Source organism: Carettochelys insculpta, chromosome 4 (assembly GCF_033958435.1).
Source record: "Carettochelys insculpta isolate YL-2023 chromosome 4, ASM3395843v1, whole genome shotgun sequence".
Taxonomy (NCBI): Eukaryota; Metazoa; Chordata; order Testudines; family Carettochelyidae; genus Carettochelys; species Carettochelys insculpta.
In genome coordinates this window covers 131,455,398-131,478,209 of record NC_134140.1, presented here as the reverse complement: position 1 = coordinate 131,478,209, position 22,812 = coordinate 131,455,398, and the positions used below count along the sequence as shown (strand labels likewise).

Genomic DNA, 22,812 nt, shown 5'->3' with positions numbered 1-22,812 from the left:
CTGAAGGATTGCCAAAACTGAAATAGGAGAGTAAATAATTTTGATGGGTAAATTAGGTAAACGCTTCTAATTTTACCTCGCATGGATGCTAAAGTGCCACAAAATATACATTAGTTTATGCTTGGAAGTAGGATAGAGTTGGGTTACAGTGTGTTGTGCCTCTTTGATACATTTTTGCTTTAATTTGGCGGGGGCGGGGGGGTCTGTAAAGTGCACTTATTGCTGATTACCTGACCTGAACCAGTAACTGAGTATTTATATAATAATATAAAACAAACTGTAACTGTTCAAAAATTTGGCAGGCCATATTTTCTGCACACTCCATGTCTATGAGCCTTTTTAAATGCAGAGTTTAATTAACTCAGATTTTGGCTTTGATTTTAGAAGTGTGTTTAGATTCTAAAATTAAGATATTGTCATTTGATGACACATTTAGGTGTCAGGGAAATACACATAACAAACATTAACTGAAAACCATGCTGTAGATAACATGTTTTCCAGGTTGGTCTGTTGTTCCCTTGGTTTTTGTTGACTTGCTGTTCTTTGATAACTTGGAAACAACATTTTTAAATGGGTCAGGATAATATAAAATATAAGAATCATTTGTTTCTGTGAATTAATGTATTTCTTATGATAAATTTGATTGGCTATAGGCCACTTCTGAAGACAGAGGAATTTGTCATATGCTTCATATAACGTATACAAATATAGGTTTATAGTTCTTCCTTTCACCTCTTAGTCTGGAGAAGATAGAAGTAAAGTGAAATCAGGCCACATTCTTTACAGCAGAGTGAGAAAGAGCTTGCTCTCTGGGAAGAGTAGAGAATTTAGGGTTATCTAAGTGGAGAAATTTAGCAGCATAGCTACACGGGTATAATTCTGTTTCTGTAGTTGTAACTGGTAACTGCCACTGTGGACTCTGGTGTGTCTTTGAAGATATGTTTCAATGCAAATGTCAGCTAGACCTCTTGAGAACACATTTCTGGCTGACTCATATACCTCAGGGCTTTCAAAACTCCTTATTGCAGAAGAGAGGAGCTGGTGCAAAGTGAACTTATAATTTGATCTGATCAGAATGAGTGTTGCTTTTTGATTTTTTTTTTTTTTAAATTAAATAGTGACATGGTGCAGTCACCAATCAAACTTCTTCCTGAGCCACAGAAGTCCCCAGAACCTGCTGTTTCATCCAGAGAAAAGGAACTGCATGTAAGTGTATTCAAGCAAAAGGGCACCTGGTTGTGTAAGAAACGCACTTAAATTGTTCTTGTGTTCGCCTAACACAGTTCTAGAGATCATTCCTCCTCCTGCCAAAGAGTCAACCAGAGAAACTGCTGTTTATAGTGGATTTCTCAGCTTTTACACCTGAAAGGGCAGTGCCTTGTACTGGAGTCCAGATGAGAGTTTAACCAAGCTGAGATTGTGGTGTAGAAATGATTTAGAAGATTATGGCTGCTTCTCAGTTTTGGTTTTGGGCTACAGTTTACTTTCTCATATAGAAGTTTTCTTTCCATACTTCAATCATGTCTAAGTTCTTTAAAGTAATATCTTACCTGTGTTTATGTATTGGAATTGTTTTTTACAGACTGTTCTATATGGCAAGCTGCTGGCAGCCAGGCAGAAGCTAGCCAGTGAGAAAGATATTCCTCCAGCTGTGTTGGCAACAAATAAAATACTGGTGGACATGGCAAAGATAAGGTAGAGTCTCCAGTTTGAAAACCACAACTAAGTTTGGAGGTGCTCTAGAGTCTTACCCTCATTCCTGTAAGACAAGTTGTGAGCAGAAAATTATGACGCATTACTACTTCTTTGAGTGCTCACTCACGTCCATTCCAGGTTGGAGGTATATGCTCACCACAAGCACTGGTGCCAGAAGCTTTTCCTTAGCAGTATCCATAGGAGTGTGGTTCAGGCACCCTTGGAAGTGACATCCGTATGGTGTGGCAAAAGGGGTGCCATTGGCTTCCCCTGCGCTCAGTTGCTTCTTGCTGCCAGTGACCGTGCACAGAATGTTCACTGCTAGCATCACTTAGGCTTCATTGGTGCAAACTAGAGGTCTTGCAAAGCCTGTGTATACAATTAGTAATTGAGTTAGCTAGCCCTTAGCAGTAGCTAGAGTTTTATTAGTCCCATTTGGGACTTGGGGGAAGAGGCATGCATGTAGCTTTGGAGAAAAACATAGTTAAATCTGCAAATTTTGCTTGTAGCCAACCTTTTGAAGTCATGCCTTCCTTTCAGCCTGGCTGGAGACGGGGTGGAGGCAGGGAAGGCAGAAGTGCTCCCTGCGCAACCCTTCCTTCCCCGATCCCTCCGCTTGTTCATTTTATTATTAATTGTCTTTTACCCTGTTATCTGACTGGGGCTCTGAGCACTTCTCTACTACAAATGAACGAACAGGGTGTGACAGGAAAAGTCATCAGGAAGATTGAGGGGAGAAATGAACACCCATACATGATTCCCCACTATGAAAGCAAGTATAGTAAGAGAACCATCCTATTAAGGCATGGGTGAGCAAACTTACTACATCAGGCCCCACTTTTCATCCCTGTAATTAGCAACTCCCCATCCCACACCTCCCAGGCTAATGTAATCCAAAGCCGACAGAAATTCTGGTTACGTTTGTATGGGGGAGAAAACCTTTTGGCACATGGAGGCAAATAAGTAGGTAGAAAGTAAAAACTTTATGGATCTGTATATAAATGTGAATACACATACATAAAAACAGTAACGTATTTCAAGATTTTTAACAAGAGGGATGAGCCTGATACATAGCATACAGTCATGCTGTGCCCCACCCCCAGGAGGGAGCCTGCCTCACCCCAGTTTGCTCAGCCCTGATATAGGGAATGCTTCTGCGGGTGTGTTCCATAAAAGAATCATCAGTGCCCTTCCTGTTTCCCTAAATAGAACTTGACAGCATGAGGTGGAGAAGTTCTTTCACAGCGTAAAGACTCGTGTGATGAATCAGGATCCCGTTTGGCACTGTCACATAAAGTCCTGCGACCCCATTGAGCCTGTTGTCTCTCCAATCCTGGGTCCCCAGTACTGTCTTGTTGAGTCAGATATACTAGCCTGTTGCAACACAGACTCTGGGTCCGGACCACACCCCCAAAGCTGCAGACCTTAACTGAAACAGCACAGTGAGATACTTACCTCTAGTACCCAGATACATCACATCTCTGAATCCTAAGTAAACTCATCTTGTACTCTACAGAGATCTCTACTCTATAGCTGCATCTACACTAGCAAGTCCTTTTGAAAGATTTTTCAAAAGGGGGCTCTTTCAAAAGATCCAGTGGAGAATCTACACACACAAAGCATTCTTTCAAAAGTAAATTGAAAGAATGAGGCAGTCCTTTCAAAATCACTCTTCCTTTCCCGTTCCAGGAAGAGTGCCCGCTTTCAAAGGTTTCTTTCAAAAGATAACATCTGTAGATGCTCCGCAGGCCCTTTTTTCTCCTGAAAGAGCAGTCCTTATGGAGCCAAATTCTTTGATCCCTGGTTCGTTCTTTCAGAAGAGCAGGGGCTATGTGGATGATCTGCTTTCCTGTGTGAGGATGTACTCTTTCCAAAGAAGTTCTTTTGGAAGGGCTTATTTTGAAAGATCTCTGTAATGTAGACATAGTCTATAAGTTCTTGAAATTCATCCTCATTTTCAATGTCGAGAGTGACGTGCTCAGACTCCTTGCCCACCCTCTTCCCAGTAAGTTATTTACACAGTACTTACTAGTAAACAAAAGTGATAAATATAAAAAAGGTAAGATTTAAGTGATCATAAAAGACAGCACACAGAACAATGTAGGTTACTAAACAAAAGGAAGGAGAACATGCAAACTAAGCTTAATACTGAAATTGTTTACATATAATATCTCAACCACTTTTTCTAACAGGCTTCTTTGACAGACTGGAAAACCTCCCAGTCTGGGCCCAAAACTTCCTCCAGTTCAGTCAGATGTATACAGCATTCCTCTTGGGGTGGGGTAGCCAGGGAGAACTGACAACATTGATTACTGAACTCTCCTCCTTAAGTATGTTTTGCATAAGACAGGAATCCTTTTTGTTCAGTCTTAAATTTTCCTCTGCACTTGTAGAAAAGTACAACATCCAAGATGGACTTCTCCATCTAGAGATATGGCTGTGTGTCTTGGTAGGACCATCCGTAGCCCCTTCTCCCAGGCTCACAGGAAAAACAAATCTATTCACAGATCATTGCCCTAAGTACTGGGCCATTAAGTTCCTGAGTATAACTAATGGCTCTTAGTTAGCATGATTGCTTTAGTAACACAGGTTTATACTTCATATTTCTAACTTCAAATACAGGAGGGACACCTGCACACAAGTGAGATAATCATAATCACATTTAATCTTGTGAAAATTCCCCAAGGTCACTGCTGGTCTGACTTGGGGAAAAGTCTTTCCTGCTTCCACACATGGCAATCAGACCCAGAGCAGGAACCAGCCATCCCAGTTCCTGAGAGAATACTTGATGCTACCTCACAGCCTGGCCGACTCTGTCCAAAGTTCTGTCCTCAGCTGTGGCCATCTGAAGCCGTCCCTTAAGATTCAAAGAATAGAGAAACACACAGAACCAGACCAGTCCTGGGGAGGAAATCCCTTTCTGATCCCTTCAGGTGGTTGGCTGAAGCCCAATTTATGGCCAGTATACTATGATACAAAATAAAAATTCATTATGGCTACGTCTACACTAGCACACTACGTCGAAGTAGTCTATTTTGAAGTAAGAACATCAAAATAGGCTACTTCGACGCATATTGTCTGCATGTCTTCCGGGGCTGGTGTCGTCGACGTTCAGGGTCAAAGTAGCGATGGGGGATGTCGAAAGAAGCTGCCCTGGAAGGAAATGTGGAGTGTCCACACACAAGCACTCTCCGTCGAAATAAGGGGCCAGCAAAGCCTGCGGACGGGGTCACAGGCTGGACTAGCCCTTCTAGGGCAAGAGCAAGCCACTCCCTTAAAGGGACCCTCCCAGACACACTGGGCCTGCACAGCACAAGATCCACAGAGCCGACAACCAGTTGCAGACCCCATGCACACAACATGGGCCCCCAGCTGCTGCAACAGCAGCAGCAGCCAGAAGCCCTGGGCTAAGGGCTGCTGCATGCGGCAACCATAGAGCCCTGCAGGGGCTGGACAGAGCATCTCTCAACCCCTCAGCTGATGGCCGCCATGGAGGACCCTGCTATTTTGATGTAGCGGGACGCAGATCATCTACACATGCCCTACTTCAACATTGAATGTCGAAGTAGGGCACTATTCCCATCTTCGGATAGGAATAGCAATTTTGATGTCTCACCACCTAACGTCGATTTCAACGTTGAAATGGCGCACGGGGCGTGTAGACACGACGTGCTATTTTGACGTTGTGTCAGCTACTTCGAAGTAGCCGGCTAGTGTAGACGCACCCTATGAGTTGCACAGTAAAAGGTGTTCCATAAAATATTAAGTCACACCCTTCCTCCACAGATCTTTTTATAGGAACCTTGAAAAAATTACATAACAAGAATACAGACAGTGTAGGGATGGCAGAATAATCACCTGTGCAGGTAAACTGTGTTATTCCTGTTCTGGTCTGTGCTCGGTGTTCCGAAACATAGACCAGCAAAGCACTGTAACTCTGTTTTCTTGTTTTACCCAAAATAGGCCTACGACGGTTGAAAATGTGAAGAGAATTGATGGCGTATCTGAAGCAAAATCTGCCATGCTGGTTCCTCTCCTGGATGATATCAAGGAGTTTTGCCATGCAAATAATCTGGAGGTAATATTTTTCCCGCAACATGGCCTTGCTGGAACTCTCATGGCCTGTCTCACCTTCTGATTTGCAAGTCCCATTTTTCAGACTTTCTGGCACAGTCTACCTCCTATAGGACAGGACTCTTGTAGCCTCTGACTACACCTCCAGAATCACCTCAAGGTGGTGGTTCTGAGCAAACCCTTCCTCTCATTCCTCCTCTGGGCGGGTTGTGCATCCCTTGCAGCCGTTCTAGTAACTGCTAGGTTTGGGCAGTGATATCCACTTCTGCTGGCTGGCTGTGTGGAGGATGACCAGGAGTCCAGAGGAAGTATGCTTCTGAACAGGTTTCTTGAGAAGTTTTCAGAATACCCTGTCAGCTCCTTTCCTCTCTTTTGTCCCTTGTTTTTCCCTTCATGTTCGGCTGTTTGCCGTGGTCTTTCTTGCACCTCTTTGTAAGGATTCTAGTTCTGTCATATCCAATCTCTGTGGTGAGTGAAGTGCCCTCCAGGTGCTGAAAGCCTCATTCTGAACATAGGGAGAGTCGCATCTAAATCCCATGTAGGCCTCAGATTGATCTCTCTATCTGGTGTAGGGACTCTGGGAAAGTGAGGAAATATTTGGTCTAGTCCTCCTCCTCCAGGCAGCTGCAGTCCTTTGGCGTGGCTTAAAATCAGGTTGTAAAATAAAGTTCCTATCAGCTAAGGGGATTTCGACTTTTGCGGGGTCCTTTCGAAAAGGGCTCTGTGTAGCTGAGCTGCACGTGATCGAAACACGGCACTTTCAAAGTGCTACAGCCGGCAGCATGCTAATGAGGTGCTGAATAGTCACTTCAGCGCTTCATTAGTGTTCTCCGATTTGGCTGTTAGCATGGCCCTTTCAAAATTTTGACCAAGTGTGGCCAGAGCCAAGGTGTTCGAATATTGAGTCACTGAAACCTCATTGGGTATTTTAAAGAAAATTCTAAAAGGCAGACTAGAGAAATGTAAATTATTTTGACAATTGTAGTCCTCTAAATATAGTGCTAAGGATCTTCTGAGGAACTTTGTTTTCCCAAAAGCTAGCTAACCAGAGTAGAAGACAGCACTCAACTTAGTGGAGGGGGTGTGGAGGGACAGGGGGAGGTGGAGGGTTACAAATGAATAATGACCCCTGGTTAACTGCAGTGAAGATAGATCCGTACTGTGTTACCCCTGGAAGCGGATTGGGAGTGGTGCCTTAGTAATATGTAGCACATACTGATTAAGGCAAGGTTGATTAGGTTCTCTCGCTCTGATTTGGTGGTGGAAAGAGGATGACCTGGACCTTACTGAATGACTGATCAGGTCTTGTCTGTTTCAGGACATTTGCTAAACCATTTCTCTTTTGTTAGCCACTTACGGTGCTTAGTTCACCATGAACCTAGGGAGACCTGCTGTCCTCAGTGTCATGAATGTGGTCTGGATGGATCCATTATCACATGGCTACCACAACAACCATGAAACTGTTTCAGGTGTTCCTGGCTCAGCACACAAAGCTGATCCAGATTTGATCTTTGGGCTGGGATGGGGGATAAGGTGTATGGAATTCACCTTTTTCAGGGTCAGATTATGTTGGTTTGAGGGCAGGGCTCACATTTGCTTCCCATATTATTGGTTCATTTTTGGTTACTTGGGGGCAGGTCTATACTACAAAAGAAACTTGACCTAAGATACAAGAACTGCTTATCTAGAGTCAACGTACCTCAAGTTGAATTTCCACCATGGTGCTACAGAGGGAGGTTGTTAGGAGAAACTGTTGCAAGAAGTACAGCAGTCAACGGGGACACTCTGAGTTCGGTTTAGCATGTTGCTACCAAGCACACAAAATTGAACCCCAGAAGATGGGCTGCAGCAGTGTCAGTCTTCCACTCAGCGTAGACGAGTCCTTGGAGCTGACTGCTGTGAGGGGTGCTTTGGCCAATGAATAATGTTATGGAACGTCATGGTACCAGTCTCCTACTCTAGGGGACAGAGCACTGGATTTAGATTTGAGAGATGTGATATCTGTTCCCACCACTCTTTCTCATTCTGCTATGACTTTAAGCAAGTCATTTCACTGTTAACGTGCTTCGGTTTTGTGAATTATAACATGGGGATCAGGATACCGGCAGCCTTTGTGAAGTGCTTTGGGATCTACTGATGGAAAACACTAGACAACATTGCCATATGGTGGTACCCTGTCCCATTTTACTTTCTTCGTTGATCATTGTGGTGACAAAGCACAGAGGAGATTCTGTGCTGTCATGGCAGAAGTTACATACTCAGTGTTTGCACTCTTATGCTATCCTAAAGGCGAAAGGATTCTTATCCAGGTTAGTGTCTATAGAATCCAACCTGCAGATACGTCTGGGCAGGAAGAGTGCCTGCTGGGTTGTCTTTGCTAGGCTAGAGATAACAGATATGAGAACTATTTTCTACGCTTCACGCATTAGGTTGCTGGGACGCAGACTCTCTTGGCCCCTTCCATGTAGGCAGAACTCTCTGTGTGTGGAATGAGGTTGGGGGAAAGTCTTATCTTTTAAAAAAAACTCAACTTAGAACATGTAAAAATACATATTTACATAAAAAAAGACACGTCTGCACTACTGTACCACAGTGCACATGAGCATCAAACGCTCTCAACTGCACAAACTAACTCAAACTCGCCGACAAGTTTCATGTGTGTCAGCCCAGACACAAGTTAATTTGTGACCCCGTAGGTCTGCAGTCGGGGGCACTGGGGCCACATGCAGCTCTTTAAGGACGACTTTGTGGCTCCCGACGCTATAAGTCCAAAGTTTAAAAAAAAAAAAAAAAATCCTCCTGATTATTTTCGATAAATAGTGACCGTCTCAAAGCACAAAATGAACTCATATCTCAATAGCAAACGATATGTGATTTTGAAACACTGGATAACTCCCCCTTTAATATGCTTTAATATGTGCAGTGCATTGTGGGATATGATACTGTGTCTGTGTTTTGATTGTGTTACTCAATGTTTTGATTTTGAAAAGAAAAAGGAAGCTTGTGGCGTTCCTGCTCTGAAGGGCAACACACATTTTAAGAAAGAAAGAAAACTGAAATTAAACATGGAGTAAAATCGGCATCATTAATGTGGGTTCAGGAGTGGAAGTCAGGGTGACAGTGGTACAAACACACATGTATAGTGTGAGGAAATAGAGTATGTAAAAAGTTAGTGAACGTCCTGCAGTAAACATGTATCCCATCACAAATCGTTGTGTATGTGCTGTTCTGAAAATTGCGGGTTACGAATGGTCTGGTTTGATGTTCTTTGTCAAGGACCATCTCATATTCAAATGCATTGCGACTCTTGAATTACCGATTTTTTTAATGAATTTGAAAAAATGGCTCTTGTTGCTATTTTGCTGACCCGTCTTCAGCAGCGTTCCCTTTAATTTTTCCCACCACATGGGGAATGAATTTTATTGTGTACATCAATATTGATGAATGTGACAGAATTCACGTGGTGGGGATGACCCTAGGGGTTTTGTGTCTGAGAGGGCAGAAGGTCGTGCTACACGGGGCTGAAGGCTCTGGCTCGGTGGGGGAGGGCTTGGCATGCAGGCTTCCTGAAGGCTGAGATGGGAAGAAAAGACTCCCTGCAGCAGGACCAGGGCTGGAGGAGAGAGGTGCCTCTCACACCGTGGCAGTGGCTGCACAATGGGTGTCTCTTCCCCCAGCCACAGCCTCTCTGGGATCGGGCTCGGTTGGAGCCTCTTTGCCAAGCCTATGACAGGGCCAGGGCCCGGGCCCCACTGGAGCCCGTGGAGAGAGGCATCTCTCATCCCTGTGGCAGGTACGGGGCAGGAAGAGAGGCCTCTCTCCCATTGCAGCCATAAATGCCTGCGTGGCTGCACACCTTATAGCAAACGTAGCCCTCGAGTGTGTTAAGGATGATGATAGCTTGTTTCCGTACACCTGTCTGTGCATGCATGTGCTGTGAAGTATGAGCACACGTCTTGGGCTACTTCCACAGCCGATGGAACGGTCTGGTTTGCTGTAAGCCAGGCTCCTCCATTTCCAACTGTAGAGCAGGTGACTTGGCAGGATGACTTTGTGGGCGGCTGTTACTGGGTTTGATTTCTGCTAACTCTTGTTTGTCACTTTACAGACGGACACATTCCCAACTGGCGGATCTAGGGAAAAGCAACCAGCAGTGCTCCTGAAGAGAGGTGTGGGCAGCCCCCTGTCACAGTCGCAGCTTATCACATACACGCTCTTCCAAGAGAAGAACCAGGCTTTGGTAAGTTATTTCCTGTTGCTGGCGGTGTGGCTATGCTGCTTGTCTAAATAGATGGTGAAAATACTGTGTACGGGGGTTGCAAACTTATTAAAACAGGAGACTTGGGAACAGACTGAATCAGTTGCTGCTGTTCTCTTAAATCCTCCTTACAAGGTCAGTGACCCCCTGCTTTTGGAAAAGCAGCTCCTTACTTCATATGGGACAGAACTCCCCACCCACACTGGCTGGCCAGGCAGCAGTGGGAACTGTTTGTGCTATAACTGTGGTGTTTCCACTTCCAATTGGATCCGCCTCCCCCCTGCCCCAGCTCAAATGGAAGCATTTCTTTCCCATAACACTGGCATAGATGCTGTACATAGGGCTTCATGTAGACACTTCTCCCAGGCTAACGAGTACCACGTCCCTGTTCTAAACACCAAACAATCAACCTCTTTGCATTGTATTTCCATGTAAGAGTTGAATGGCCTGGAAAAAGGCCCCAGGAAAATTCCGTGCAAAATTGAAAGACTAAATATCAGTGCAACTTTCTGATTGACACTTCCAAAGCTATGACTTTGCCTGCACCCTGATCTCAGCTATGTTACGCACATCTGTTAAGACAGGCGCTTGGGAGTCAGTAGTTGTATCATGCTTACGCGCGCTTTGGGGAACTGTGACTGTGAATTATCTTTTGTCACTTCTGGGTGAATCTGCCCTTGCAGCAGAGAAAGCTACCCAGACAGCAGACCAAGTGTAGATGTTCTATCCAAGAGAGTGGATTTGAAGGTCTGCTCAGCAGATAGGCACCTCTCTGTGTGCATACAAGAGGTCAGCAGATGGCACAAGGACAGAGAGAAGTTAAGAGTTTAAATGAAGAAGATTAATTCCTCCCAGGAATTAATGCTAACCCAGAATTCAGCCCTTATACATCTGGTTTTGGAATACTTGTTATGCTTAAAACAATGGGTTTGTTTCTCGCTATTGAAGTCTAATAAGCAGGAGGCCTTACTCATGTAAAGGGTAAAACCACCTTCTCATACAGACTGGTGAAAACTGTTTAACAAGTTTATTGCATTCCTTAGTTCATGACCCAGTTCCACTGTGGAATTTGAATTTAATGTTATCACAATGTATATTTTCCCTGTTTGAGCTCTGTGGGGTTGTTCTCGGTTTCATCTTTCTCACATCCCTGGAAATTCCATGAAAACTCCTGGCAGCTCACCAGTGTTAACCACAGGGATTTTAAATGGGAATTTACATTCACCAATTTGACTTAAAGACTAAATTTAAAGATTAAAGGTACATACCAGTTTTTGTGCAACTTGTAATTGGAAGGTAAATTTGGGATTCCCAGGAACAGGCAACACTGTTTAGTAACAAAGTTCATTTATTTTTTGCAGCATGATGGTAAGAGACAGCAATAAAAATAATGGCTGTAAAACTATATGATGTTAAGTACAGTTAATATTTAAATACAGCTTTAATTTTACTAATGGCTTTAAATTGTTATGCTATGTTAAAATCTGTTAAGCTTTTATAACAAAGTATATTCACTACTCCTTCGGCAAAGGGGCTCAAAGGACCCACTGTGCTCCCAGCTGCAGCAAAGTATAGTGAGACTTACAAAGTAGAGTACAGAGATAGGAGGCTTTAAGAAAATAGAGAACTGGTACTAAAGATAAGGAAGGTGGTACCCTCCAACACAGAGTGTTGAGGCTCAGGTATTGGAATACACACATACAGTTGAAGTAGGGGAATATTTATACCCATTTGTTTTTGACCTTTAGTACAATTTTGACTTCTGTAATTTTTTTTAACCCTTTTGGAATATTGATGAAATGTTAACATTAACAAGTCAGGCCTATTTAACTGGACTTTAGGTAACACCAATCAGTTTATATGGTGGTGACCAAGACATTAGTGTTAAAAAATAATTGATTTAATTTTAATTTAATGTAATGTGCCAGCAAAGGCAACAAAAGACGGTGTTCTATAATTGCAGTTTCTTCCACTGGAAGAATTAGTGAGTTGTATGCATTGATGGCAAACTGCACTCCCCTTACTACTTTTCATAACAATAAAGTGATCGTAGACCACATCCTATATTCCTTCCAAGGTAGTCTTGGAGAACTGTATCAATCAGAGTATAAATTTACATATTTTTTTCCCCTCGAAACCTCCTTCAGGTAGAGGTGAGTCTAGATTACATTGCTTAAACGAGTGCTCTTAATTTATATGGTAGATGAAGACATGACGTTCTTCATTCTAACTTGTTTGTTTCATTTGCCGGTACTTGTAAGGGTCAGGATATTTCAGTACATTCCCTATCCAAATAGGTTAGACTTTGCTTTGAGGAATTTTACCAGAGAGCTTCCTTTTCTCCTTCTTGTCCAGTCTCCAGACATATTCCACTTATTGAATTATGCAAGGCTGCTCTGTGGATTTCGTTTCACACTTTTACACGACAGTTATGCATTCGATCTGGGATAAAAATCTGAAGCATACTTTGGCAGAGTCATGCTTCAGTCATTATTTAATCAAGGCTGTCCTCCTTCCTTCCCTATTCACAGTACAGCTTGTCAGGCGATGCCCGATGTGGGAATATGCAGAGGACACTCAAAGAAGTAGCGAAGGTTGGTATTTGTAATCAGTGTTCTTTGAGATGTAATCTGTATATTCACACATCCCACCTCCGGAGTCCTAATTTCCATGTGACTTGGCACTCCGCTTTAGTAGTCAGAAGGAACTGACCTGGCAGTGGCACCAACCCCAACATTATAACCACACCCATGGATGGAATGCTCTCCACAGTTGTGGGGAGAGGTGGGAGGTGCACTAATATGTAGCCAGGAGAAGCCTGCACTCTTCTGGCTGCTTCTAGTCAGCCCATCTCAGGAGTGAGCATGCAGAGTCTATCTCAAAGATCTCCACTTAGAAGGGGTCAACCCTTCATTTTCTAATCATAACGTGACCTTAACATGGAGCTTTGCATTGAACTCTTCATTAATTTGTTGTGTAGTCAAAGGACCATAACACACTGGGTGAAATATGCAGGTTGCCATATGTCCTTGGAAAGAGTGGTCCAGAATCCATTGCTTTATTAAGGTTCCCATTTTTTATCACTCTTTGATCTTTTAGTATCATGTTGAAATAGCATCAAACTTCTGTTGTCCCTCCCAAGAGTGTGTGTGTGACCCTTGGCAGGTAGTCGCTAAATTAAAATGTCCAAGGACTAATTAACAAGAAGCAATAGTACAATTAGCGTTAGGTAATTTGATGCCCAGTATCAAATAACCATGATTATGGCATTTCCCCTGTGTGTGGTGTCTGGGGGAAAAGTCAATAAAAGAAACATAAAGCCTAATTCTTTCAGGGAAAATAATTAATTTTAAATATATGCTGTAAAAAAAAAAAGTCCAACTTTAGGTCAGCAAAATCAAAGCGGTTGCCCTGGGACTGTGGTAGTGGAATCTACTTAAAAGACTGTAAAATAATCAGCTTTTTGTTTTCACTTCTATTCTGGTGGCACCGACAGTGTTCTACGGTGATATTAGGACTCAGCGACGGGTGTTGAATTTACAGAACTCTTGAAGTTGAGGTGTAGATAATTGTCTGCTTTACTGAGCAACATTTTGGACTTCAGCTAACTAAATGTTACATGTCAATAGTGCTGATTACACAGCAGAGCTACTAGGTTATCGTAAAACTGTCTCCATCACCAGTGAAATCCTGCAGCCCCCAGAGTAGCTCTGGAACACCTTACAGTGAAAATATGATTCTCTTTGCATGGTGCAGACTCCCATTCTTTGAGATTGATCTGCTTCTCCCAGAGAGCAGAGCAGACCCTCCGTACCAGTGCTGAGGGGATTGTGAGCGGGCCATAGGTACAGAGCAAACTGGGAAGATAGAGTACCAGAGCATAGCATGTAGGTCCTGACAACAACTCGTCTATTTTTGTCCTCACCCCAGTGTCCTAGTGAGTCTGGAGCAGCTCCTTGGACACTGCTAAAGGATGGAGCTCCTCTTCGTCTTGCTCCTTAGACTGTTTCTGTGCCTGGGGTTTCAGGGTCACAGTGAGAGGTTGCTCTCCCAGACAGAAATAACAACATTTTGAAATGAAACTTCTTCACAGATTGGATTCAGTGTCTGAAAGAGATTAGAAAAACGGGCCTTGTGAAGTGGTTTGGAGTTCTTGTGTAGTCAGGTGCAGTGGTCTCCCGTTTGTACGATTGGTTTGTTAAACGGTATGAACCATTCCTTATCGTTAAGTTGTGTTACCATAGTGCCTACCAGTCACAGACCACAACCTCACTCTGCTTGGTTCTATATGGACATAGAACAGAAAGCCAGTCCCTCCCTAAGTAGCTCACAGTTGAAGCATAAGCAGGGAGGAGTAGGGGAAGAGCTCAGTGGTTTGAGCATTGGCCTACTAAACCCAGGGTTGTGAGTTCTTTTCTTGAGCAGGCCATTTAGGGGCCTGTGGCAAATAGATTTAAAAAAAAAAAAACTGCTGGGCATGGTGCTTGGTCCTGCTAAGAGGACATGAGACTGGACTCGATGACCTCCCAAGGTTCCTTCCAGTTCTGTGAGATGTGTATCTCCATATATTTATTTAAGAAAAAAGACAACAGATGAATGCAAGTGGGCAGGGGAGTACAAGTAAACATCAAGACATGACAGGCAGTGGTCTCAGCAAACCATCAGCGTAATCACTGTCATATCAGCATCGCAGCAATGGAGACTTTTGAAGGCAGGTTTACACCACAAATTTCACATTGGCGCAGCTGCACTGATGCAGCTTTGCTGCTGTAGGAGCTGTCAGATGACAGGGGAGAGCTGTTCCATTGGCTTAATAACTCTGCCTCTGCGAGAGGTACTAATTATGTACGCTGGAGACGCTCTGTCACTGATACAGCACTGTCCACCTGGAAGGTTAAGGTGAGTATAACTATGTTCCTCAGGGGAATGGATTTTTCACACCCTTGTGCCATGTAGTTAAATCAAAGTAAGTCTGCAGAGTAGACCAAGCCAAAGGAAGGTTTTAAAGGAAGATAAGGAGATAGTTTTGCAGATATTTATGGGGAGCTTCTCCCAGGCATGCAGGGCAGCACAGGAAAAAGCACCAAGGTGGTAGTTTGAAAATTTAGTGTGTGGGTAATAAAGGATCTAGCAGTGAGCAAAGGTAAGTAAGAAGAGGCTGTGAGTGGTCTCAGGAGCGAAGACTGGAAGCTTATGTTTGGTACTGTAGAGAAAAGGGGAGTCAGTGGTGGGATCCAAAGAGGGCTTTGGTTACCTTGTTGTTAGAACTCACCCATTTTTACCACTTCAGATTTCTTCTCCCATTATTTCCCCAGAAGAGTATAAGTGAAAGCAGGTCTCTGCCTCTCGCTGTGGTTGGCACTCATTTGTGCCAAGCCATGAAAGCTGGCTATCCAGTCGACATAGAACGAGCAGGTCTGACTCCTGAGGTTTGGAAGGTCATTACTGATGTCATCCAAAACCCTCCCATCAACTCAGGTGAGAAGCATGGCTCTAGTCAGAAGGTCTCAATGACTATCATTGGGATAGGAATAAAGGAAAAAAGTTGCCTGTGTATTTTGTTTGTTCCTTTGGTGAGAGTTGATCACTCAGAGGACCTGTCCCTGAGCCCAGCTGAACATAGCAGGGAAAAGGGCCTTCCTCTTGGGTTTGAAGGCAATGGGACATGGGGTGCAGAGCAAGCCAGACACAAGCCATAAAAGAGAGGAGCAGGGGGGTTTTTCTTTAGGAAGTTCTGAATTCAGTGCAGACAGAAGATTGGTGTGTCAACAATATGTACAAAGATCCAGACATAATTTTTTAGCTGCGGTCCATATTTAGGCACCTAACTTCAGCCTCTGACTTTGAGAAGTTTGGCCCTAGTGAATAGTTGTACTGAAGCGCCAGCTTCCTGCCAAGTGAATCTATGAAAATACCTTAGATTTCCTCAAGTCGCAAACCCACCTCATTTGAGATACTTGGGTGACAGAGAACTGCACAAGAAAATTAATAAATAAGTTACCTGCATTTTAAAACTTAACAGAATTATTTGTCATTAGATTAGCACCTGATTTAGTGATTTAATCTTATAGGGATAACCCAAAAGCAGGGGTTCAGCTCCCATCTCTTCCACTCATCTATTGCTTGGCCTGGGGCAAGTCACATCATCTGTGTGGTTGTTTCCTGGTCAGAAGGAAGCAGCTATCCACACTCTCCATATTACAGGCCAAGTAATGGAGAAGTTGCATTAATCATTTCTAGAGAGCTGGAAATTTTGATTGTGGTAAATATGGATGAAGAGTCTCTTTACAAGGACACTAAAGACACTAAAATAGGGAACAATGTTCTGCATCTTCTCCTTTGCACACTCTCAACCCTATGGGGCCACTCATGATCCATAGGAGGAAAGCGTGGCACTTATTTACCCTTCAGACTCCCAGAAACTCTCCTCACTAGCTCAGTTATTCCCTGCTATAGTGCTGGCCTCTCTTACTTTTGGGTTTTGTACACTAAGCTGACCTATAATTACATCGGTCTGCTGCACTGTGATCACATGCCACTTTCTTGGGCTTGGAGGCCCAGAAGCAATTCAGCTTTGTACCTGTTAACCAGCATTGTCAAAATAAGTTTCTTCTCTGTACTGCAGATAACCTCATCAAATCTGAATGACTTCCACTGTGTGGAGTGTTTAACTTGGTTCAGTTCACTCAATTGGGACAGTGGCAAGTGGTTGCAACATTCCTAGTCCTTTATTTCCAGGTGCTAACACAATGCTGTAGTGTTTGGGCTGCTACACTCTTGTTGCAGAATCTACTTCCAATTAACTACAAACACCAGGACAACACTTCTCTGCATATTAGGCTCTGTTAAGCTTTTCTGTAAGCTAGGTTTTGGAAGTAAACTACTTATGTCTCAAGTAAAATGAAGAATATTCTCCATCTTTATGAAAGATTATTCAGTTGTATTCTGTGGTTCACCTTATTTGTTAAGTGATAAATGAATTTCAGACTAGAAAGAAGATATACACTTTTAACAAGGAGAGCATGCACTACATGAAGAAATTTAAGGGATGTGGTAGATACTCCATCATTTGGAGTCTTAAATCAAGGTTGTGCAGTTTTTTAATCAAAGATCTGCTTTAGTTAAACAGGAATTAACACAAGGGAGAGAACATCCCTGAATTATAAGAGGGTTAGACTAAATGATCACAGTGGTCCCTTCTGATGTTAAACTCTGTGAATCTCTGACATTGCTTATGAACGGGACCAGCGCCACCTTATGGTGTGTAATGATTAGAGGGCCAAGGAAAAATTGGAGGAAGAGATTGCCGGTGGCATCCTTCAATCACTGTGCATCAGATTCTGATAGAGGGAGAATCTGCAGCGGAGTGTATTAAGGAAAGTGCAGGCAGCCCTGTAGCATGAGAGGTTAGCTTGGTGACAGGAAGTGCTGTCAGCAGGCTGCCTGATTTGATTACAGAGAAGTTGCTCTTATGTCAAAACAGGAGCAAATTATATTTGTGACTAATGAGGGCATCTCTCTCCTGGGCCCAGATGCAGAGGAATCCTAGAATACTGGCCCTGTCACATCTTGTATGTGATGTAGTGCCTAAACACGTGGCTGAGTTGGAGGTGGTCCTGTTGGAGAAGATGCCTTTCATGATAACATGCAGAGAACATATTGCTCTGTTTAGGATATTACAACTACTTGCAGTAACAATGAACTCTGTGAGATTATTGAGATAATACTCAGAGAGCTGCTATCATGCAGAGTTCTCTATTTACTGTAAAAGCTAAGCCTTATGGCTGGGATTTCAAATAAAGCTCAGGGAGCCGAGCACCAAACTCATAGGGTCCCTTGACAATATCAGCCTACATCTGTAAGTGGGAATAAGAATGCCTAGCTACTTCTCTTAGGGCACTGTGAGAACTTCAGGTGGCTGGCATTCTGGAAGTGCTCTTTGTGCTGCTGAGGTTGATGGTTGTGCTTCTGAATCAGTGCAGGGAGGGTGCTTCTTTATCCCAACACTGTGCTTTGGATGCCTGCTGCTGGTGTTGGGCTGATGAAAGACATGCAGGAAATTTTAAATGAGAAAATGAGCATGGCTCTGGGTGAAAATGACGAAGAGAAGTGTATGACTTAGCATTGATTGGTGAAGGTGATAGTGTGATTAGACATGATCTTTTCTTAATATTGTCTGTTTAAATAAAACACCAGCAGTTCCACCCTCTTACACTCTAACTGAAAGATACTCATTCTTATGCTCTGAGAGGGCTTATAAAAGCAAATGCAGAGGAGGTATTAGTATGCAATTTTATATTCTTGTGTCCTTTTAGCTTTTGATTAGTTTTTGGTTCTCTGAAATTTTAAGATCTGTTCACATTCCTGCTGTTCTCAATGTGCTGAAAAGTCTTTTAGAAGCAGTTAGTTGGCTATCCAGGCACCTTCACCTCACTTTCAGCTTCATAAACTCAGTAGGGTGCTTGGAGAACTCCAATTTCAGTGTGACAGAAAGTGGGGGTTGCAACGGCCAGAACTTCTGCAAAGCAGCTAGATCAGAAGGAGAGAAGAGTTTGACATGTCTTGTTTTCTGTGAGCCGCTGCTGCCATCTACTACAGTGGTAGGTGGCTAGACTCCTACAATACTCCTTTTCAGCAAGAAAGTGTACCTCAGTGCAGTGTCTTCAGATAAGAGGAAAACTGTAGAAGAGCCGAGTTGCCTGAAAGTACAGGAACTGGCTGGAACAGGGGAAGGGAAGTTGGGAAGAAGAGTGGTAATGACTAACTGGACCAAATTTGACTGCAGTTGGGTTGCATGGCTGCAAATGAGGTTGGGATTTGCTGGGGGATTGGGCTGCTGTTTTCCTTTTGGAGGATGTTCAAGCTGGTGTTTAATCCCTTCGATGCTATAAAATAAGCTATGCTTTAATGTGAGGAAAATGCAGAGGCTGTTGATATGGAACCCTCCTTCCCCCAAGATGAAGAGAGTGCTCTTTGAGCTCTAATTTAATTGATTTTATATACAGTTTGAGCCTCTGAAATCCATGACTCTCTGGTCTGGCAATATCCGTGGTCTGGCAACAGGGAGCCTTAGCCTGGTCAGGCAGCCACAGGGGTTCAGCAGCGGCTGGGGAGCTGCAGGCAGGATGCTGGAGAGAAGCCAGTGGGGCCCTGGCAGCCAGGGAGCCAGCAGTGAGTGGTGGGGCCCCCGAGCCTGGGGAGCAGGTGGGACCACAGCCACCAGGGAGCTATGTTGCCAGGGAGTTGGTGGGGGAGCCATGGGTCTGGGGAGCCAGCTGGGGAGCTGGTGGGAAGTGATGTGGCTGGTCAGGGAACCAGTAGGAAGCCAGTCAGGGAGATAGCCAGGAAGATGGTTGGGGAGCAGCAGCGCCACAGCAGCCAGGGCATGGAAACTGTGGTTGGTGCTGGGAAGCTAATGCCTGTGGCTGGGTCATGCCTTGGAAGCCAGTATCCTGGACCTGGGAAGCTGTAGGTGGTGTCAGGGAAATGGCTGGGGCTGGCAGCCAGGAGGGGAGCCCCAAGGCCACTGACCTTCCCTAGTCAAGCAAGATCGCACATCCGGGACTGCTCAGGTCCTGCGGGTGCTGGAGCTGTGAGGTACAGTCTGTATTACTTTTCCCCCCCAAGATGTGACCAGAATGACAGCCATTAGAGCACTGGTTCCTGCAAATATCGAGATGTACCTGATCAGAATAGCAGTTGCATTGCTGCAGAAAGAGTGTGAAAATGAGCAGCTGGGCCAACAGTGTGATTCAGCCAAGAAAAGCCTGTTGTCTGAGTCTGAAAAACTGCAGGCTGGTATGGGGCCAGCCCAGAAGAGCAAGGAAAGAATGTCATGGACTGAAACGGAGGTGAGTTTAAAAAAAAAAAAAAAAAAAAATCATAAACCAGTCTGCTTCTGCAAAACACACATTAATTTCATAGGGACAAAATCATAGTGTTTGATTTAAGGCATTTCTGTAAAACCTTTAAATAGTGTTCTTATTAACTTATATAACAAGTATCAGTAAAAGTTGTTGCACTTTTGTTATAGCTTGAGTTCTGAACCTGTTATTCACGTAAATCATATTTTGTCTAGGAGAAACATCCAAAAATAACATGTTTTAAGATTCCAGATACACCATAGAATGCAAGTGTGTTTCTAGAACACCATCCAGCTCTGGGCAGTAGTGGAAGTGCCTGTAAGTTTGCACCCTCTGACAGCAATTTTTGTCTGTGCAGTTTGCTTTGGTTTTGAAAGTACACGTGTAAGGCACAAAGCTCTTAACTGACATTGGATGGTAACTCTATTGGCAATTTCTGAGCAGCAAATCGTGACTGGCTTCCCCCATCACCTCTGAGTACCAACCCTTCCATTTTAATTCCGAGGAATGTGAGGATGTCCCCAGCAGCCACATGCAGAGAGGGGCCCTTCTTGGGTGACAGTGGAGAGGCACACATCTCTGCAGCCCTGTCCCTCCCTCCTTCAGATATCACGCAGGGCTGTCAGTGGAACCAAGTAACCTATGGGTGGGATAGGGTTCAGGATTGTGCAGCTATTTCTTTCCATGCAAGCCTTGCAAGGGAACTAGCGCCAAAAAAAAAAAAAAAAAAGCAGGAGTGGGCAAGGGAGAGAGAGTAGCTTGTGGCTTGTACTGCAGCCTTTCCCTCCTCCCATTGCTGGGGCACTTGTGGTGAGCTGCCACTTTGAGTTCTTCTCTACACTGACTGCTGGGTTGTGCTCATAGGGCAGGTAACAGGATTTGTAGTATGGACCAGGTCTAGGTCTGCACTAACTTTACTCTGTGGCTCATTCCCAGCATCTGGCAAACAGAGGCGAGGGATGTTTCAGAGCATGGTTTTGCATCTCTGCCATCTGGCTAGTGGCCATTGACAGACATCTCTTACTCCTTCCTGAACCCAAGTTATATACTGAATATACCCAGTTATGTATATTCTTCACAAAATCCTTTGGCAATGAGTTCCTCAGGTTGTCTGTGCATTGTGTGAAGAAATACTTCCTTTTGCATGCTACCTATTAATTTAATTTAGTAACCCCTTAGTTCATTTGCTGTGAGAAGCAGTAAATAGCATGTCCTTACTTTCTCCACACCAGTCGTGCTTTCATAGGCCTCTATTATATCCCCCGGCCCTTTAGTTGTCTGTTTTCCAGTGTGCAATGTCCCAGTCTTATTAAGCTCTCCTCAGATGGAAGCTGTTCCATGCCACTCATTATTTTTGTTGCCTTTTTCTATACCTTTTCCCAGTTCCAATATATCTTTTTGTGAGATTGGACAACCACATCAGCATGGAGTACTCAAGATATGGGTGAACCATGAATTTATACAGAAGCAATATGATAGTTTCTGTCTTATTGTCTGTCCTCTTCCTAGTCATTCACGATAGTCCAGCTCCTGAAGGGAACGTAGTATTGGGAGACTGCAGCTGAAGGGCTGTTTGAGCTGACGTGGGTATGTGTGTCTGTGCTGGCACTCTGGCTGTAGAACTGTATGAGCAGGGGAGTAGGGTTGCTGTGAGGAACAGAATAACTGTGCTAGTAAAAGTGAAATGGTAAAATAAGCATGGACCTGTTCCAGATTGTACTGACAAAGGTGAGTTTTGTTCCAGCCATCATTAACTTAAATAGTTCATAAATATATGGAAAGACTTGGGATCCATTATGGAACATTCAGATTTTCACTCTTAACCTTTCAGTGATGAATCTTCACCATTCATTCTGACTTTTCATTTCTCATCTCTTAGCCAGTTTTTGATTCATGACAATACTTTTCCATCATCCAATAACTACTGCAGTTCCTTTCTAATCTTTTCTTGAGGATTTCATTTTAATGCTCCCAAGCTTGCAGTACATTTTACTAGGATCGAATTCAGTGCTTCTGAAAGAGGTGCTAATTTTAGTAACCCAGGGCCCTGCTAGTCCCGGTCACATACATGTTATTCCTTTTAAAGGGGAGTTTATTGAAGCCAACCACACACACCTACAAGTTTGTGTCCAAAGAAGCAGAACAAGATTATCCAGATGTGGATTCTTCACCCTGGGTAAATTTGTGTCTTTATAACAAATGATAGTTTTGCTGGTAGTGAGTGGGGTGGGTAATTTATTCCAACACTAGTTTAATTGTTCTTATCTTTCTGAACAGCTTTATTCTGGGCTGAAATTTCCCAGCACTTAAATAATAGAGTGATATTTGCTATAGAAAAAGCTTAGTGGATAGAAACATCTCAGTCCATCTCTCTGTATTAACTAACTCTTTTGCTGGGAAGAACACGTCTGAGCAATAAGCAGTTTAGAGAGACAGATATTTAAACACTCCAAAACAGCTGTGGGATACAGTGCGTGGTGCTTCTCAGGTCTACTCTTAAAATACATCTTTCAGCACCTAGTATTGAAGTAACAGTGCTCCATTTCCTGAAGTTTTGATTGGATGAAACAATATGTAAATGAACTAGTGATTTAATTAATTAGAAGGCACAGTATATTCCCCGTTACTATAATGTAAGCTTATTTTCCAAAATAGAAGAATTTCCCTGTAAGCAATATAGATTGTTTGTTTGGATTTTACTATCAGTGGAAAGTTTATTTTAACAGGTCATGTTTTCTTCTTCTAACATGGTTAGTTTGCAAAGAGCAGCAAGATGGATGATAGACAACTCCCGAATGCAGAACAGAGTGTACCAACCCATCAAACCTCCCTCCGGTTAGCGTCTTGGAATCAGCCTCCCTTGGATCCAGACGAAGAAGAACTGTTCAGTGACTCCCAGTCAAAGGTAGTGCTCTGATCTGT

General features: G+C 43.6%; 1 protein-coding gene across 9 annotated transcripts in view; it reads left to right on the top strand.

The window, feature by feature from the left end:
* The window catches only part of WRN (WRN RecQ like helicase), a 97,425-nt gene that overhangs the window by 71,177 nt on the left and 3,436 nt on the right, over positions 1 to 22,812 (top strand). For 4 of the 9 annotated variants that reach the window (XM_074993833.1, XM_074993834.1, XM_074993835.1 and 1 more), the window contains exons 28-35: positions 1,119 to 1,206; positions 1,583 to 1,695; positions 5,659 to 5,773; positions 9,878 to 10,009; positions 15,343 to 15,505; positions 19,655 to 19,878; positions 21,977 to 22,066; positions 22,646 to 22,795. In XM_074993833.1, the coding sequence (XP_074849934.1) occupies positions 1,119 to 1,206; positions 1,583 to 1,695; positions 5,659 to 5,773; positions 9,878 to 10,009; positions 15,343 to 15,505; positions 19,655 to 19,878; positions 21,977 to 22,066; positions 22,646 to 22,795 (1,075 nt within the window). Of the gene's footprint in view, positions 1 to 1,118; positions 1,207 to 1,582; positions 1,696 to 5,658; positions 5,774 to 9,877; positions 10,010 to 15,342; positions 15,506 to 19,654; positions 19,879 to 21,976; positions 22,067 to 22,645; positions 22,796 to 22,812 lie in introns of those variants that run through there. The other 5 variants (XM_074993837.1, XR_012645491.1, XM_074993838.1 and 2 more) reach the window with 5 other exon arrangements.